Genomic DNA, 17746 nt, shown 5'->3' on the forward strand with positions numbered 1-17746 from the left:
GCCTCTAGACATATACTTAATGTTATGGAAATGCGATAGGATCATGTTTCGCTGGTGACACCACCGCTCTCATTTAATGAAACTTAGAAAAAATACATAATAAAGTCCTGTTTGTATATTGAGATCAGAAAAATTTAAATTAACCCTTAAACGTAAATATATATATTTTTTGCATGCATGTTTTTTTGTGGTGCATCGTATGGACTCATGGATAATTTATCAACACGTTATATACAAATTTAAGAATTTTGTGATCGATTTGTTAGAGCATATTTTTGCATAATTTACACATAAAAGCATAATTTAGCATGATTTGACCTTTTTAGCATATGTTCGAGTTTTTAGAGCATATTTTACTCTTTTAGTACATATTTTGATGTTTTTTGCTTTAATTTTTCATATTTGTATATTTAAACATTTTTTTTCAAAATTTGTTCTTAATTTTTTTTATCAAAAAAAAAATAATAATTTTAGTTCTTTTTAATTTCTTTTAATTTTTTATTTTGGTTTAAAAAACTTGAACAGGAAAAATACAGTAGTCTCATGAAACCGATTACTTTCGATTCTATGAGACCAATCATTTTTAATCGTTTAAAAAACTATTAATAATAATGGCCGACCATACGATACCGTGCAACAGTCTGTACGTTTAAAATGTGTATTATTTTTTAAATAATAAAGCATTTAATTAGTTTTTTCCTTAATTCCGCAATATTTTCACTTATTGTTGTCAAAACAAGAGATTTTCTAAAAGAGGTCTCATAGGGGAGTAGAGATAAATATTGATGGTAAACAAAATCGCTATTATGATTTCTGGGTTCTTCCTAAGACGATCTAGCCATGCCCGTCCGTCTGTCTGTTGTAGACAATATAGCGCCTAAGAAAATCGTTTTGCAAAATTTGGCCGATATAGAAAATTCTCTTTTTTCGGATTTAGAAATACAATGATAATAATGAAATTCCCAATAAGGAAGTTTTATGGTAACAAAAATTAAAAACTTTTACGAGGATCGAACCATAATAATTGACCCTGTCTCCCATATAAGGTACCTTAAGAAAATTACATTAACACTCATAACTGATTTGCTTGAAAGTTCGCTTGAAAATTCTGAAATTGATTTTAACAAACATATGGACATAATACTATTAAATTAATCATAACTTCCATAATTTCCATTAACTCTAAACACGTATGTATAATTTTCTTAAGATTTATTTAAAGTTTTCTTTTAAAAATATATATAAATAAATATTTTTTTGTGAACATGAAATAAATATAGTACAAAAAGATAATCAATAATGCATTAACAAAAAAATTATAACAATTAAATTAAATATAAAAATAATATATCTGAAAGAATGGCCATTTTACAAGAGGTAAAATTTCCGCTAAAAGAAATTTTCTCTCTTCTATATTTCTAACTCTTCTGAGTACTTTCAATATCTTTGCCAGTATTTCTGCCATAATAACCAGAATAAGCAGCATCATGGGCAGATGTTTCACCAAAACTAACCGAATTACCAGCAGCAGCGTAATTCTTGCTATAGTAATCACCATAGGGTTTAGAGAAATGTGGATCTGGTCTATAGTATTGAGCATTGCCAGCACCACCATCGTAATGTTCATGATGATGATAGTACGTAGCTGAACCTACACCTTGTGGTGAGTATTCGGGAAATGTAGTTTTGCTGCCAAACAAACCAGAGAATAAACCACCGCCAGCATTGTAACCACCAGGTCCACCTTGGGGACGACACAATTTGAAGTAGGCAAATAGACCGGGTAAGATGATGGCAGCCAAACCGAGAATCTTCTTGAGACCAGCAATACCCAAGATGAAAGGCAAGAATAATAACAATTTCAATTTGAAAATTTTCAATACCAACAACAAAGGAATGATCATTTTCTTCAACTTTTTACGTTCTGGAAAGATTTGTTTAAAAGGAAAATTACTCTGAAATTTTCTTGGAATAATTTAAGCATTTAAACTTACTTATGATGGGAGCATGTTTATCCTCAATGATGTCCAATTCACTGTCGATATCATTTCCAATAAAACGAGCATCGTAACGTCCTGCTTCAGTGAATTCTTCTGGTACATCAATTTCCAAAGCTGTGGATTTAATGAATCTGCAAAAGTATAAGAAAAGAATTAGGTTTAGAAAATCTATTTCTATTAATTAACCTTTCACTAGACTAAGGGCCTCATTTTATAAAACGAAACGACAAACGTTCAAAAAAAATTGTATGGAAAAAATTAAGGGCCTCATTTTATAAAACGAAACGACAAACGTTCAAAAAAATTTGTATGGAAAAAATTAAAATTTTCAAAAATTTCCCAGTATTCTTCATACAAATTATTTACGTTAACGAAAGTTTCGTTTTATAAAATGAGGGGATAAACCAATTTTTCCTTGAGAAAATTTAAATTTCAAATACATAAAATTTTTTTTAAGTTTTTTTTTTTTTTTTTTTTTTTAATAAGTTTCATCTTTCATCTTTTTGACTTTTTCTTTATATTATGACTTAGCTACACGATATTTGGTGCTAAGTCCATCAACAGATCGTTTATTTTCGTGCAGATCACCAATGTTTTCCAGCACCATAAACTACTCTAAACCAATTTTGTCACACAGATTCATTAAAGTGTATTGAAGAGCGAGAAAACATTGATGATCCACATGAAAATAATGTTACGATCTATATGTATATAAACTTCAAATGACTTTTAGGAAATTTGTTCCAAATCTGGTTCCAGTAAGACAACTCGGTTTTAATAGTGTTACTTAATCTTTAAGATCTAAAAATCTTACAAATTCCTTTGAAAATTAACAAAAAAAAAATACTTAAAAGACATAAATCGAATAAAATCGTAAATATTTCAAAAATATTTAAGAATCTGAAGTGTTAAAATCCGAATTTTCTTTTCATAGTCGAGTTAAAAGACATCGAGAATGACTACAACAATTTCACATACCTTTCAGCTCTTCTTAAAGCATATTTCACCAATTGATCCCAATCACTATCCTCATTACGTGGTTCTTCTGAATATTCAAAAGGTTCTTGTAACAAAGAACGCTGTTGTGTCTCAGGCATACGAACAACACGAGCAAAATCAGATAATCTAAGAGAAAAAAGGCATAAATTTATTAATAGAATTTCCTTTTGAAAAATTCTCTAAAACTTACGCATATTGTTCGCGATAGAAGATTTCATCGAAACTATTCAATGCTTGTGTCTTGAAACATTCAGATAAATCGCCACTTAAACAATTTGAATTGGAACGAGCCAAATAAGGATCACTTTCACCGCCACCTAAACCAAATATGCTGAGTATGGAAGAACGGCCACGTTCTTCACCAACTCCTGCCTGTTGTTGCTGTGGCTGTTGAGCAAATTGTTGTTGTTGCTGTGGCTGTTGAACATATTGTTGTTGCTGTTGTTGATTAGGAAATATTTGCTGTACATGTTGTTGCTGTTGCGGCAATATCTGTTGCTGTTGAGGTACTGAGTTTGACTGTTGATCCGGTAGACGTAAACCTTCTGCTGAGGCTATTGCTATTAAATTGCCGGCACTATAGATCAATGTCGTTGTTAGTAGTAGTATAAATCCCAGTGAATTAATTCTCAATTCCATCTCTAAAAGAAAGTGAAAATAAAAAATAAGAAAATCCATTAATAATCTGTAAATAACATGTAAATAAATTCATTAATAATTCACACATTTTGTGGACTTTTGGAGTTTTGTACGCCTAACTAAGTAGTCATTTTTAATTTATTACTTTTAATCTCTAAAAATCTTTCTCTATTTTGTAGTTTCTATCTTTCTAAGTGTTTAAAAGCGGTTTTATTTAATGTATTAAAAAGTTGTTTTTTAACGATTTAAATTTTTAAAATTTTTTAAAAACTTTCCCGACAAACTTTTTCTTTTCTTTAAAGATACAGGCCAGCAGACATACATACGTTTTGGATTATTTATTTTTTACAATTTTTATAATGTATGCATAAATTTAATTGATTTCTAATAAAAGTTTAATAACATTCAGTGACTTTGGCTTCAAGGTAGATGAAAATAAAGCAAAAACCGGTGTTTTGGTTTATTAGCTGGAAGTTTGGCTGGCTGACAGGGTGTGCAGTTGTAAACGATTGGCTTTGTTTGTTGGTTGCTTTGGCTTGCTAGTTCACTGACTGGCTGGATGTATATTTAAAATGAAAACAAATCTTTATTGCTTTGGATACGTCTGGTTTTCACTTTGATCAAAATAAAATAAATTAAAAAATTAAACTTTTTACTTTTTGCCTAAAAATTATAGAAATTCGAGATAAAACAGATGTAAATATTTTCAAGTTATAAACCGTATACGAATATAAAAAAAATACTACGAATGTTGTTGGTGTCTGATGCTATTAAGCAACAGTAGGGTAGGGATTTTTGACGGTATATTTAGTAAGTTGTAGAGTATGTTAAACTCAATGCCAATTTGTCTTTTAATATTATGACACACCATAAAATTTCATCATATTAATTGACTAGTTGAGAAACAAATTTCAAAATTTAAAGTCGAATGTTATTACTATTTCGTCATCATTTTGGATTTCAAATTCCAAATACAGCTTTTTCGTTAAGATTACTCTAGTGATCTGAAGAAACTAAATTAGCCTGATGGATGTAATTACCTGACATTAAAGTATAAAAGTAAAGTATAAAACACTTTAACATCTTTCACTAATCCTTTTGACAACTACTGTTGTAATTTTGACAACACATTGTTGTTATTTCGATTACGCTTTGTGTCGCTTTGGCAATACATCGGTTTGACTTCGACAAGTAATAACTTGTATTTCGACAAACGGAAATATTGTTGTCATTATTATTTTTTGTTAATTTGATAACGTCGTATTTTTATTGTTTTGTTTTTGATTTGAGAACTATCCATATATACTTTCACAACTAATGTTATTGAAAAATTATAAACACTTTGATGTCATTTTGGTACCAGGCATTTACAATTTAGAACGTTCTCTATGTAGTTTGATGAGGAATTGCTTAAAGATGGCTGTGCAAACAGAAATTGTTATTTTAAAAGAGTAAGCAACATAGAATTTTAAAGCTCTTTGAAAACTTTATCGCGAATATTCCCAGAACTCTATAAAGAATTCTTAAATGTTAAACAAAGTACCAACCTAGTCGACCATAACTCTGATAATTTTCTCTTATTTTTTTAAATTTCAGTTTTCAAAACAAAATAAATTGTACACTAAGAAAATAATAAAAAAAAACGTTGACAACAAGCTTTTACAACAAAAAAAACTTACATACAATTCAATGAGTATAGAGATTTTTTTTATTATTTCGTAGTTGTATTTAATGACACACCTGACACACTTTCTTTCACTCTCTGCCATATAAACAAGATCGATCATAAATAAGCCAAACAACTCCAACTATATTTTTCTTTATTTTATTTATTATTTGTTTAAATGGACACGAATAAAAATAACCAAAACCGAAAACAAATCAATTGGACTTTTTAATAGTGATCGTTAAGCTTGCAATCAATGCCACTGGCCGTACAGCATCCCAAGCTATTGATCATTTGCTTTTTCAAAACATTTGTTTTAACGGTGAATTTCTATTTCGAAGTAATTGTTATTTTAAGAAAATTGCTTTTGAAGTTTATTTATTTTTTTTTTTTCCAAAACAATTTTGTAATTTTTCAAAAGACTTACATACATGCACTCGCAAAACTTTTAATATTGAAAACACTTTTAACACTTTAAATGATCGTTAAAATTTAATTGTATGTTTTGAAATATTTCTTGTTACTGAGATTTTCTTGGTATAATTTCGAAATTATTTACATTCAATATCAACGATATTGAAAAAAACGTTTTGTGTATGAGATGTGAGAGAATTTCACTTTAGCAATGTTGATGTCTGACTAAAATGAAAAAGATTATTTCACCATTTACTAGATTTTCTGCCATTTGTTGCTGTTTACTGAGATATACTGCAATAAGAGTGAAGGGAGCAAATGATGGAGACATTTCTGTACCAGCAACAGTATTTTGCTTTTACTGTTTCTTATAACTGCTGGTGCTTCTGCATCATTTGTAAAACAAAATTGCTTAATGGTTTTTTACTTGAGTATTTAAAGTTGTTTATAAATAGTTCATGAATTTTTCTGTTTACTTTAGTTGAATGCATTTGTTTTGGTCTGTTTGGATTATGTGCATGTAACCAGAACCAAGTTGAGTCCAGTTATAGAGGATTTAATGCTGTTGTTGTTGATGTAGTTAAAGATTATGCACTCAATTTTTAAGAAATTTACTAATTATACAAGCATAATATAATGTTTTAAGTTTTAGCACGGAACATACATACATACAAAAATATTTATTTATCTTAAATTATTATGAAACTTTTATTTTGCTTGAAAACGCAAGATATTTTTCTATAATTTCTTTTTAACGTTTTACCAACAGTAAAATATGTTTATAGAGGGCTAGAGAGATTGATTTATCACAGCCGCGGACTCAGCTAGAATGTTGGGGGGGGGGGGGGGGGGGGGGAGGTGGTTAGGTTGTACTTTTGTTTTTTTTCACTTATTTTCTTTATCCTTTTTTCTCATTTGTTTATTTTGGTTTTTCTATCTAAATTAGTTCATATATTGTTTTTTCTCAAAAACTTGGTAATATATTATAAGTAATATACTTTGAAACATGAAGTTGTGATACACGATTGTCAGATCTTACAACGTTGACAGCAAAATATTCAGGAAATTTCTAACAATCGTGTGAACTTGCAATTTGTTGTAATACAATTTTTTTTTATTTAATTTTGTAGAAATTAATTTTTTTTTATTTTAAATATAAATATTTATTTTTTTAAAAATCTTATTTTTTTATTTAAATTAAATTATGCAATATTTTCTTTTAATCTCTCTAACCATTTTCTTTAGTCAACTTTTCATAAAGTCTTTTTGAAAACTTTTTAAATTTTCTTGCATTGAAAAAATGAAGAAATTATGCAAATGAATTTTTAAAAAGGATAATAACTTTTAGCATGTGCATAAAAACCATGTTTCTAAAATCTTTATACTAAAGTCAAAAATATGAATTTCAAACAAAAATCTATAAATTATTTATAACATTTTAAAATTCATCAATAAATATAAGAAAATATATTTTAGTTTTCTTTAATGGACAAAGAATTTCTACTATTATACTCTTTTTTTAAATAAAAATGTCAACAAAAGTATAAATAAAATTAAATATAAATATACAAGCCAAAACTACATACATACAGGAGATTTCAATAGATATTAAATGTCCCCCTGCATTCTGAATTCTATTTGTCGGAGAACGCTTTAAACTTTTTCAAATAGTTTTGAACCAAAACTACAATCATCTTATAACATTTATTTCATGCCTACACTTAAGTCATTCGTTTCCTTTTACGCATTATTTTGGAACCCTTATTATATACCATCAATAAGTTAAGTATTTTGTTTTTGTAAACAACATTTTGAAACACTAGTACTTGAGTTTGATTACGAACGTTTTGTTAACTGAATGGTTTGGAATGAAGTGGTTGCTGTCTGTTTAAGCTTCGGGCCAAACAAAAGACCAACAATCATAAAAAATAATAATAATAAAGAAATACAACAAATAAAACCGTCAAGACAAGAAAAGACGCATGACTTCAGAAGCAAACTTATAAGCCGCATAATAAAATGAAAACAAACTTTTACTTTCATTTTTGCTGGATTTTTTTTTCATTGTTTCTTTCTTTCTTTCTTGTTTCGATTACGTTTTTTTCGATTTTTTTCATCTTAGTTTTTTTTGTGGTTTGTATTTTGAAAGAGTCTTTAAAGTTGTTTAACAGTGTCTCAATTTATTTATTTGTAAAAAAAGGTGCAGTTGTTACCAATGCCAAGATGCTAACGATCAAGTTAAATATTACAAAAGTATGTTAACACTCGAAAGAAATGGTTAGTAAATTAGTTAAAATATTATTGAAAAATCTATTTTTTTTTTTTATTTAACTTAAAAAAATTTTCCTGCGAAATGTACAAAAAATTTTCAATTTAAAGAGAAAAATTGTAAAAATTTCTTTATTTTTTTTTTATAAAATTTTTGTTAAACTTTAATTTTATAGAAACATTTCTATAAAATTTCTTTATGAAAGTATTTTGTTTTAAATTAATAAATTTGTTTATAGAAAATGTCTTATATTAATGATACTTTTTTTTAAATTTCGTTAATTAATCTTTTTGTTGAAATATTTCTATATTTTTTTAAATCAAAATTTTTAAATTGTTTCTTTTTATATTTTTTGATAAATTTTCTTTTTTCATGGAAAATTTTGTTAGAAAAATGTTCTTAATTTTTTTATAAAAATTAAAAATAAATTTAATACTTTGAAATATTGTTTTATTAAGATATTCGATTAATTTTATTTTTATAGAAAAAATATTAAAAAATTATATTCTAAAAAAAAATTTTTCGAAAAAAAATTTATTAAATTTTATTTTTTATTTTAATGATTTGTTTTGAATTTTCTTTTATTAAAAAATTAATTTTCTTTTTTAATTTTTGTATAATGTTTAAACATTTATTTAGTTTTTATTCTTTTATTTTTCGATAAATTTTCCTTTTCTATAGAAAATTGTGTTTCATATAGAAAATTTTAGTTACACTCTTTATTTGAAATTAAAAAACTGAGTTATGAAGACAAGTTTAAAGAAAAAATTGTTTCTATAGAAAATTTTCTATAAAATTTTATCTTTCAAAAATTATCGAAAATTTTTTATACATTTTTTTTTATATTTTTAAAAGAAAATTTAACACTCTTCTGAAAAAAATTCGATAAGTTTCTTTTTTAGAAAATATTTATGATAAATTTGTATTTTAAAAGAAAATTTTTGATAAAATGTTTTTTTTAGAAAATTTTCGAAATTATATTTTTATAGATAATTTTATTAATATTTTTATGTAGACAACTTTTTTTAAAATTTGTTTCTATAGAAATTTTTCTATAAAATTTTCTTTTTTTTAATATTTTGCATTATTTTCTCTTTTAATAGAAACTTTTCGTAAAACTATTCTTTTGATAAAAAAAAGTTCGATAAGTTTCTCTTTTTATAAAATATTTGTGATAAATTTGTCTTTTTAAAGAAAAATTTTCATATATTTGTCTTTTATAGAAAATGTTCAAGTAATTGAAAAAAAAGAAAATTTTATTTATATTTTATAGATATTTTTCTCCTTTTATAAACAATTTTCGATAATTTTTTCTTTTAGAAGAAAATATTCGAAATGTTGAGTTTTAGTAAGTTCCTAATCAAATTTTTTCTCATACATTATTTTCGGTAAGTTCTTCTTTTATAGAAAATTTTCGATAATATGTCTTTTTATAAAAAATTTATCTTTTTGTAGAATATTTTGGATAAATTTCTGTTATGATTTAAAATAAATAAAATCGTTAAATTTCGTTTCTATAGAAATATGTCTATAATTTTTTTTAAATATCGGAAACATTCGATAAATTTATCTTTTATAGAAAATTGTCGTTCTTTTATATATACTTAACATTATTAAAAAATCGATAAATTATTCTTTATATAAAAAATTTTCCATAACTTTTTCTTTTAATAGAAAAGTTTTGTTAAGTTTCTCTTTTTCGAAAAAAAAAATTCGTTAAATTTTATTTTTTTAAAGAAAATGTTTGTTAATTGTTTTTGATAAAAAATTTTTTTGATAAACTCTTTATTTAAATAATTCACCCAATTGATTTTCTGCTACAATATGTCATTTAATCGAAAACGTATGTTCGTTAAAACATTTTCAGAAATATATTACCGAAATATATTTGTAATTAATAAAGTTTTCAATTTAATGTTCATTTATCCATGTTCAAATAAAACTTTACTAATAACATTTCGATTACATACTTCCAATTATATCTTTATATAAATTTATGTGTATATTTTAGATATTGAGAGACGACCAATGAATTGCCAATTAACTAAAATACTGTCATAAAATCAGTGACAAGTTTAAGAACTTATATACAATCTGTAACCTAAACTTTTAGAACACAAGGTGAAATATGACTTATTTTCGTAAGGAAAAGTGTGTTTAATTAGGTGAAATATTAAATGTTTTCTTTATAATTGTATTATGGCTTGTCCAGACATTTATTGTCAAACTGTCAGATGATATATGAGAAGCGGCCATAAATAAATATAAAATAATCTTTCAATACTTTGAACATATTTTTTTATTGTTTTGTAACCCATTAAAAACGATAAAATAAATGTACATTTTTTTATTTGCGCCAACAAGAAAACCCCTTTATGGTAATGTTATCAAAGATTGTCAATTATTATTATTTGTGTATAAAGATCTTTTAATAGAATTGTTTACATTAAATGCTTATAATTGTAAGATGTTTGTTTATTTATTTTATATTTAAATTTTAAGATAAGTTTTTGTTTTCCTTTATAAACTTTTATGTTTTTCTTTAAGTATTTTTTATTACTAGGTACATATTATAATTTTTTGTTTAAAATCGGAAATCATTAAATTTTATATCCTAAATTCCTATTAAATTTTATAAACCTAGTAAACATGATGTTTCTTTTTTATAAATGGGCCATTATTATGGGGTGTTGTTTTAATAACAGTGTAACGAACTCAGTTATAAGTTAGAAAAACTATGTGCAAATTTATAGCAAATCCCTTTTCCACATACTAACCACAAACTGTAATATTATTTTGTAGAAATATGTATTACATTGTTTGCATTTGCCTGCAAACTCCATTGTTACTTTACACTGTGTCTATTTATACCCTACACCACTTTAGTGGGGAGGGTATATTGGGTTTGTGCTGATGTTTGTAACGCACAATAATATTGGCTCTATACCCACCTTAAAGTATACCAATCGGCTCATTTTCTGAGTTGATTTAGCTATGTCCGTCTGTCCGTCCGTCCGTCCATGTAAACCTTGTAATCAAACTACAGGTCGCAATTTTGAAGATAATTCAATGAAATTTGGTACACCTAGCCCCATACAACTGAACCCGCCGAATAGGGCTTTTAAGTTCATAATTATGTTTAATATACTCATATCTCGACAAAAATCTGCAATGACCAAGTTGTATACAAGATTTGATGACCCCTACGAATTCCATAATAATAGGTTCTTATATGACCCTAGCCCCTATGAAAAGCCCCCATTAAAATTTCACTTAAATGTCCACAATTTTATTCAACAAGAAACGGCTCAAGTATGTATATCTAAGGCAAGGTACAATACAACTTAAATGCTTTATTATGACAACTAAATCTCATTATATTTTTGTCAAAGGTGTAGGGTATTATATGGTCGGCCTCGCCCGACTATAATTTCTTACTTGTTTTGAATTGATTTTTATTCGACTCGTTATCTAAAACACAATACTCTTATTATTTCAAGAATTTCCCTTTAACTGTGTATTTATGTAATTGTTTCTAGCATTAAACTCTAGTGAAAAAACTGTTCAATAAGTAGAACTCGTGAAAGTCATAACAACAAAATATCTAGTGTATTGGTTGTTGAATGCGCATTATTTTATTTTAAATCATTTTAATGTTTTCCTTAACAATATGTTCAATGTTATAAGAATACATTATTAGCAAATAACGAATATATTTAAAAAAATTTAACGTTGTAAATTAAGGAAATGTATATCCGTTAAATGATCATTTAAAAAAAAATTAAAATTAATGTGACTTAAACATATTTGATTTATTTCAATATATGTAATAACATCGTTTCAAAGAAAAAAAGTTATATTTATCAAAAAACATTTCCTTTAATTTAAGTAGGATGTTTTGTTCTTTTGTAATGTATTTTAGGCATTATCCAAATAAAATAATATTTTCTAATGATTCAAAGTATTATAGTTTGTGATGTATATCGATTGGTCTATAGAAAAATCCATCATTTAGCTAGTTTATGGACTAATATATAAACGAGTCTATAAACTATTATATGGTTGAGTCAATGTACTTGTCTTGGGCCTGGGTAATAAACCATCGATTAGGTTATAGTCCAAAAACTGAACTATTTTGTAGTCGACTAGTAAATGAACGGACTGACGCGGGTTCACGGGAGGAAAAAAAGAAGTCCCCACAAACCGAAAACTTTTTGTGGAAAAGGAAAATATAAAACTATGTAGGTAAAAGAGAAAAACTAAACCCACAAACGCTTAAGCAAGATCCCGTTCACGGGTCTATGCAATAGTCTACGTACTAGACTATGAACTACAGTATGTACAAGTCAATTGGCTATAGTATGGACAAGTCTTTGAACTAAACTAAAGACTAGTCGATTGATTAAACTACAGAATAGTCTATGGTCTAGTCTATAGACTGGACTATTGTCTAGACTATGGACTAGTGTCTAGTCCAGCTGATTTACTAGTTTATGGACCAGAACTTTTCTATGTTGTATGCTGTTGACTAGACAATGGATTATTCTATTGTCTAGTTTATTGAATAGTCTACTACTAGTCTACTGATAGTCTGTCCATGGACCAGTTAATGTAGTATATTAACTGGTCCATGGACATGTTGACTAACTAATATTTCCACTTTATCTGATAACCTTAAATATTCTATTATTAACTCAGCATTGTTTGTTGATTTGTTTAATTAAAACATAATAATTTATATTTTATTTTCAGATTTAGTACTTATTAACATATTAAATACAAAATTCCTTTATTAAAATATATTTCTACCTTTAAATCTTAAAATTTACCAACTTGTTTTAATTTTTGCTTTATTTTATTTTTTTTATCATTTTAATACCTAATATTATGCTATAAGTTTTCTAAATAAACCTATAGTGTAAAAACAATAGTTACTATACATAAGCTACTACTTTCACTACTACATATCTCTACACTAACTCACGTCCACACAAATATAGTACACAGTTGTGCAACATTTTCATGATAAAACGGTAAAACTTATAATCCACATAATAACTAAAGCTGCCTAACAATATGCTATACTTGATGTAACTTATGTTGACAGTATAGTTTAGTTTGTACTGTATCGTTAGAAAAGTTCGTATTGATTATACCCTACACCACTATAGTGGGGAGGGTATTATACGTTTGTGCTGATGTTTGTAACATACAAAAATATTGGTCCAATACCCACCTTAAAGTATACCGATCGATTCAGAATCATTTTTTGAGTCGATTAAGACATGTCCGTCCGTCCGTCCGGCTGGCTGTCCATGTAAACCTTGTGCGCAATTTTCAAGATAATTTGATGAAATTTGAACCAAGCATGTTTTTTGGCACAAGGACGAAGCCTATTGAAAATGGTTGAAATCGGTCCATTATTTCACCTAGCCCCCATACAAGCGTACCTCCCGATTTAAACTTTTTATGCTATAATTACGTCAAATATTCTGCTATCTCTCTAAAAATTGGCACAAATGAGTTTTATATAAGTATAAATCATACTGCAGATTTTCGTAAGGATTGGCCTATATTTGACCCTAGCCCCCATACAAACCCCCTTCAAAAAATGACTTAAACGTCTAAAATTGATTTGTAACCATTTGTATCGCAATGAAACTCAACAAAACTAACTATTATTTAGAAATATATCCTTTTCCCAAATTTACCGAGGATCGGCACATATTTAACCTATATAAAGCCTTATTTAGAAATTTTAGTTTTTTATCAATAAATGGCTTAAATATTTTGGAATTATGGTAATATTCAACATAAAAGTCTCTTTACAAAAAATAAAAATTTTATAAAGAGTAAAAATTTTAAAAATATACTCATGGTGTAGGGTATTATATGGTCGGCCATGCCCGACTATACTTTCCTACTTGTTTTTAAACCATTCTGGTGTAAAAATGTTATAGGTGGATAAATTCTACTCTTAATACTTAAAGGTTATTCAATTGGTAACTACTTGCTAGTAACTAAAGTTTGAAACAACTTGACATACAATTCATATAGTAAATTTAATTTACCAGCAAATTAAGTTTATTACAACTTAAATCATCACAAAATCATCGGACGTTTCTAATCGCTTACCAGATACAGAATATGTCGGAAAATTTGAAACGCCGATCCCAAAAATATTGTATCCGAATTTTGTTGTTACATGGTTGTCTCTAAATTGAGGGACAAAGTGGGCCTGGGTAAGGATGAGAGCTTCCCTTTAAGAATAATGAAATCGTGGGAAAATCCACAAAGATCCATTGGGGTGACCTTGATGAGAGCAAGACGAGAAATCTTTTCAAAATGAGCAAGTCTAAGGTACCTGTTCTGAGTGGACACATACGATTTCTAGCATTTCTATGAAAAGCATAACGTGCTTATTCAGATGAATGTAAAGCTTGTTACGAGGAATTCTTTCATTGTCAGGAATTCTTCGAAGTTAGATCGAAATATCTTGGAAGTGATATTATTCCTGAAATACCATTATTTACTAACATTGGTTGACAAATTCATAGATATTAAGCCCAGGAATCTAATTTTTTGAACATTGAAAAATAATATACTCAGTGAAGGTTTTGTTGTTAAAATGAAGCGCTGTATGTATTTCTTTGGATTTGATGCAGTTTTACATCTTCCTAACCCAATATATTTTGTTACATAAAACAATTTACCTCAAACCGAATGCTGTGTTTTGGTTGTATGGTAAATTATACAATTTTTAACTCAGTCGGATATTAATATGACAAGTCATATTATTAACGTTAGTTAAAATTACTCTTCCTTTATTATCTCGGTATCATGCCATATCCTGCTGTTATCACCATACAGTGGAATTGAAAATTTAATGTTCAAATAAAAACATAAATAATTTGAAAGTTTTAGAGATCTTGCCTACCATCGAGACTACATTATATCTATTATTGTTTATATAAGATATACATGTAAACATCATCCTGTCTATCTATCGAATTGAATTCAGTAATAAATTTTACTGAAACAGGAAACAAGCAACTGTATCAACAATTTCTCATTAAAAGTTATTATATAAACACATATTTTATTTTTGAGAACAATTGTCAGCACAGTGGGACAAAAATTACATTTACTGAAAGTAAAACTTTTGAAAGTCTTCATAAAAGAATAACACGAATTTCTTCGTAATTATTAAATACAAGATATACAGCAACAATTGCAATAAGAAGTAGGAATTTACTTAAGACCATATGATACCCTACACCCAGCCGCGGATCCAGCTCGAGTGTTTGGGCCGGGGGAACTTTTGTTTTGGTTTTGGGGGGGGAGGGTAACATTTTGATTATTACTTTTTAATACTAAAGTATTTAATTCTATTTTCCCTTAAGTGAGTACGTTTGTACGAGTTATATGATAAAAAATAATCCATTTTACCCTATTCAATAGGCAAAGTCATTGGGACAAAAAAAGAGTATGGCCAAATTTAATTTTAAAAATTGCTACTTTTTGAGAGCGCACAAGGTTTACACAGACGGACGGACGAACAGACGGACATAGCTAAATCGAATCAGAAAGTAGTTCTTTTTTTATAACACGTTACACAGTACCACAACTACAACACACATACAAATATTAATTTTTGTTTATTCATTTAATTTAAAGTCGTATCATTATATGTATCATTTACATATTTAAACGTATGTATTTATGTTGTAATAAGTCCGAATTTGACATTGACCCCTTTCTCCATAATTAGTCATCAAAGATATAAATTATTAATAATATGTTATTTATGCGTTGTGTATTTATTTTACATATCTTTTCGTAGGAATTTTTAATTTAATTTAAAACACACATTATAAAAATTTATATGTATTTTAACTTTCAAAATAAATGTATCAATATAGATGCAAAAATATAAGGTTTTTTGCAAGTTAAGTTAATTTTACTATTTATAATAAAATATAAACAATTAAATAAATATTTTATAAAAGGAAGATTCTATAGAAATTTGTGGGCGTGAATGTTGGGAAGGTTGCCCTCTAGATAAATAGACTTAATATATTTCTGAATGTTATCGTTTATCAATATTAATGTGAAAATTAGAGAGAAGGTTTTTTATGAGGTCATTGGTCAATTGTGCTCTATATATTTTTCAGAGCTCTTATTTTTTTGAAACAAATAAAATTTAAAAAAACTTTAATGATTTATTTTTATATTGAAGTTTCTATTCTTTAAATTTGGAATCAAGACATATATTTTTTTTAACAAAAGAGGGCAATGGGTGAAAAACCGACAAAATTTGATAGTAAGTAATGAATTTTAGCAAAAGAAAAATTATTTTGTTAAATTTCAATGAAATTTCATTTGTAGCTTTATAATTTTTTGAAACATGAAAAAGAAAGGAGAAAATACCCGGGCAATGCCGGGTACAAAAATATAGTCTTCCATAAAAACTCTTACAATTGTTTAATATCACGCATGATAATGCAGTTTGTCAATTGTGCAGTACACGGTAATTTTATCAAAATTTAGAGCCTCATACATATAAGTTACTACTTATATACATATAGGCGAAACTGAAGGGGTTTTCAAAGAAAAATGTTTATTCTCTTCACACAGACGAGCTCTGAGAGAATAAAGCAAACTTGTGAGAACTAAACGCACTCACTAAACATCAAATTTTATTCGCAAAATTGCGAGGATATTACCACTTATTAGTTTTTCTTATCACTTAAACTTAATGTTTATTATTTTTTTCAACACTTTTTATTTATTTAAAATCCCGAAAATAATTTATATTTTACAAACGAAAAAAAAAATATTTTTTATTCTTTGACATTTTATTTTCATTAAAATTGAAAAATTAAAAGCTGTACATTTTAGTATTGAAAATTAAAAAGTATTTTACATACTTTTTTAATTAAAAAAAAAAAAAAAAAAAATAACAAAAAGACGTGTTTATAATATGTTTTGAGATAAAATATCTTTTCAAAAAAAATAAATAACTAATATTTTCATTCATTACCATATAAAATTTCATTAATAACACACAAAGAATAACGTCCAAGAAATAAATTTTTTATTTAGTACCTTTTGAACAACTGTGTTTATTTTTGTGCTTCTACTAATACATTCTCACCAGTTAGGTCTTTGACAGGGGACTTAGGTCCTTGAAAATTAGTTTCGCCTATATACTACTATATGGCCTCATAGTGCAAATTTCTTTGCCACTTTGAACTTTATTTTTCAGAAAAATTGTTTTTGTATTTTCAAAATTTTTTTATGAAAATATAAGGGGATTACATTTTTTATGATTTTACACAACATTCTTCTATTGATATTTTTTCAATTTATATTTACATTTTTTTAACAGTTTATATTTATTCTATTTTTATATTTATATAAATATGTATCAATTTCAATTGATTTTAATTAAATTTATAATGATACTTTTCAACTATTTATAAAATATCATATTTTTTCCATTGAATATCACAGTTTATATTTCATTTATAATTAATAGCTTTTAATACACATATTGCGATGTTATTTTAAAAAAATAGTTGATATATCCTTTATTAACACAAAATCATCACCACTTACTTAATAATGCTGCTTATTAACGTTTATTTAAAATTTGTATCCTTCTGGCAGAGGAGGCTAAAAAAACTAAAATTACTTTATTGAGGTGTAAATATGAACTGTGGCTTCAGTTGCCGGTTACAATGGTTTTATACAAAT

The 17746-nt window shown here is 26.7% G+C and overlaps 1 protein-coding gene across 1 annotated transcript; it reads right to left on the reverse strand.

Annotated features, from left to right (window-relative positions):
• Nucleotides 1-1197: 1197 nt before the first annotated feature.
• Nucleotides 1198-17746, reverse strand: LOC111684283. Its single transcript, XM_046950246.1, has 5 exons — nt 17609-17746; nt 3190-3640; nt 2979-3125; nt 1995-2131; nt 1198-1924 (listed from the first exon to the last, which is right to left on the reverse strand). The coding sequence occupies exons 2-5, from the start codon at nt 3636-3638 to the stop codon at nt 1419-1421; spliced, it is 1239 nt and encodes a 412-aa protein (XP_046806202.1). The 5' UTR covers nt 3639-3640; nt 17609-17746; the 3' UTR covers nt 1198-1418.

The sequence above is a fragment of the Lucilia cuprina genome, chromosome 4 (genome assembly GCF_022045245.1).
Source record: "Lucilia cuprina isolate Lc7/37 chromosome 4, ASM2204524v1, whole genome shotgun sequence".
NCBI classification, from domain to species: Eukaryota; Metazoa; Arthropoda; class Insecta; order Diptera; family Calliphoridae; genus Lucilia; species Lucilia cuprina.

Coding starts and splice junctions, on each gene's coding strand:
- LOC111684283 (XM_046950246.1), bottom strand. CDS start 3,638: ATGGAATTGAGAATTAATTCACTGGGATTTATACTACTACTAACAACG. Junction 2,132..2,978: donor GCTTTAAGAAGAGCTGAAAG/GTATGTGAAATT, acceptor ATACTTTTGCAG/ATTCATTAAATCCACAGCTT. Junction 1,925..1,994: donor TAAACATGCTCCCATCATAA/GTAAGTTTAAAT, acceptor AAATCTTTCCAG/AACGTAAAAAGTTGAAGAAA.